This window comes from Salmo trutta, chromosome 2 (genome assembly GCF_901001165.1).
Source record: "Salmo trutta chromosome 2, fSalTru1.1, whole genome shotgun sequence".
Lineage (NCBI taxonomy): Eukaryota > Metazoa > Chordata > Actinopteri > Salmoniformes > Salmonidae > Salmo > Salmo trutta.
In genome coordinates this window covers 5442443-5445068 of record NC_042958.1, presented here as the reverse complement: position 1 = coordinate 5445068, position 2626 = coordinate 5442443, and the positions used below count along the sequence as shown (strand labels likewise).

The window sequence follows — 2626 nt, the reverse complement described above, 5'->3', positions numbered from 1 at the left end:
GAGAGACAGAGAGTGAGAGAGTGGAATGATTTGACCTGAATGTCATGTAGTAGAAGGTAGTTCACCAAATGACTCTTGCCTGATTGCTAACATTGTCTAAGATCAAACGACTCATACTGTCTCTCTGAGAAAAACACAGGCACTTTAACACATAGGGATAACTCGTTCACGAGTAACAGGTTTTGAATCCTGATCAGGCACAGTCTGTGCACCAGACCTGGGCCCAGCTGGTACTGTGTAGCATACAGGCTTTAGCTCGTAAGGCTAACTCATTCTCAAGTCTCGGGTTTGAATCCCGGGTCAGACACAGCCTGTGAACCAGCCCCTTACCTGCAGTGTATGAAGTCTGGGACGGGGTTGTGTTCACTGAAGGAGGCAGCATCCAGGTCCCTGCAGATCTCCATGTTGTCACCGGCCAGGAGGCGCACGGCTTCCTCGTTCTCCTCCTCAAACACCTGTCTCTGCAGCGAGGCACACAGCAGCAGCATGAAGTCATCTACAGGAGACAGGAGAGGAAAAGAGGAGGAGGAGCAAGAGGAGGAGAAGGCGAAGAAAGAGGAGGAAGAAGATGAGGAAGATGAGAAGGAGGAGCAGAAAACAGGAGGATGAAGAAGAGGTGTTGTCCCAAACCCAGTCCCAAACCCAATCCCAATCCCAGTCCCAATCCCAGTCCCAATCCTAGTCCCAATCCCAGTCCCAGTCCCAATCCCAGTCCCAGTCCCAATTCCAATCCAAGTCCCAATCCCAGTCCCAAACCCAGTCCCAATCCCAGTCCCAATCCTAGTCCCAATCCCAGTCCCAGTCCCAATTCCAGTCCCAATTCTAGTCCCAATCCCAGTCCCAATCCCAGTCCCAGTCCTAATGGCAAATGCTCAGTCAATGGTTGTACTCACAGAGCAGGAACATTGGGTTGGGCTTGGTGTGGAAGTCAGGGAAGTACAGCCACTTGATGACATTGGAGTCTGTGAAGGATGAGGGGAACCTCCATGGGTAGTCTGGGAGGAGGAGTTTAGTAAGTTTTCTCCTTCATAGACGCTATTGACTCATGACACATACAACAACTTTGATTTATAATGTATAAAACATGATCATTACTCAGTGATGAAAAGATGACCTGTGTCTTGAGTACTGAAATACCAAGGGATGACAAAACAAAACGGCTGCAGCAGAGGAGCCTCGGATTGGTCCACCCACCTTTGCAGGCGGCCGGGGGGACGCCAATGCAGACAAAGTACTGGAAGGTGAGCATGCAGGCTGTTTTCTATCCAAATATACTAATAATATGCATATTCTCATTTCTGGGCAAGAGTAGTAACCAGTTTAAATCGGGTAAGTTTTTTCATCCGGCCGTGAAAATACTGCCCCCTATCCATTTCAGGTTATAAATGCCTCATTAACTTAGTTCATCTGTCACACTCCATCAGAACCCAAAATGTACAGTATGTTTATATTACTCCAATGTTTGTAAACAAAGTACATGTAAAACAAACCCTGTATAGCCTCAATACATGGTTAAAACTATAATTGCAATTGATTTACTAGGATCCCCATTAGCCGACGCCAATGGTGACAGCTAATCTTACTGGGGTCCGACATATAACATATAACATATAACAGAAAAATACTTTACAATTTACATGTAGTGTGTATCTCTCAGTTACACATACGGTCCATTCGGAAAGTATTCAGACCCCTTGACTTCTTTCACATTTTGTAACATTACAGCCTTATTCTAAAATGAATTCAATTGTTTTTCTCCCCTCATCAATCAACACACAATATCCATAATGACAAAGCAACATTTGTGCACATTTATTAAAAAAAATGAAAACTGCAATATCACATTTACGTATGTATTCAGACCCTTTACTTTACTCAGTACTTTGTTGAAGCACCTTTGGCAGCGATTACAGACTTGAGTCTTCTTGGGTACGACGCTATAAGCTTGGCACAACTGTATTTGAGGAGTTTCTCACATTCTTCTCTGCAGAGGACGCTATAAGCTTGTCACGCAAAGTTTGATTTATATACTTTTTGATTTTGGATCCCACAGCTCAGTTGGCCTTAGTTGCTGGGACCGTTACTATCTGTTCCAGGATCCGGCCAGACCAAAAAGTCTGAAGTAGTTTACCGAAGCTAGCTACTAGCCTAGCTGGTTGCAATCACTATCAAACTAGCAGGGTCATCCACAAAGAATTTGAACACAGCCCGCGACATGATTAGCCCTTGTGGCTAAGACCACTGAGGTGTCCCATGCTGATTGTGCCTGTATTCCCTGCTGCTTTTGTCCCTGCAACCTGACCTGGCTCAAACTGCATTGTATAGGTACCAAAGTTAGCCGACGCTGCTGCCAACAGTACGTGCAAAGGCGTTGCTTTCATGCTTACAGCTGTGAGAGGATTTTAAGGAGGACATATATTTCCGTTTTTCATATTTTTCCATTTTTATGTGAGCTCGTTGTTCACTTAGTTGAGATTTCCATGTAAAGAGAGATACATGGAATCCCAGCTAGCCTAACTGGCCGGCAGTCTCAAATGAAGGTCTCTATTGAATGTTTTCAACGCTGCAGGAGCTGTCTTTATTTAGCTTTTTTCCGGGACAATGTGGACCGCCCAGACTTTCAATG

General features: G+C 44.9%; 1 protein-coding gene across 1 annotated transcript; it reads right to left on the bottom strand.

Moving 5' to 3' along the window:
* Positions 1-289: 289 nt before the first annotated feature.
* On the bottom strand, positions 290-1249 carry LOC115148051 (piezo-type mechanosensitive ion channel component 2-like). The gene is made up of 3 exons (XM_029690176.1): positions 1195-1249; positions 894-995; positions 290-496 (listed from the first exon to the last, which is right to left on the bottom strand). The coding sequence occupies exons 1-3, from the start codon at positions 1247-1249 to the stop codon at positions 327-329; spliced, it is 327 nt and encodes a 108-aa protein (XP_029546036.1). The 3' UTR covers positions 290-326.
* Between the last annotated feature and the right edge of the window lie 1377 nt (positions 1250-2626).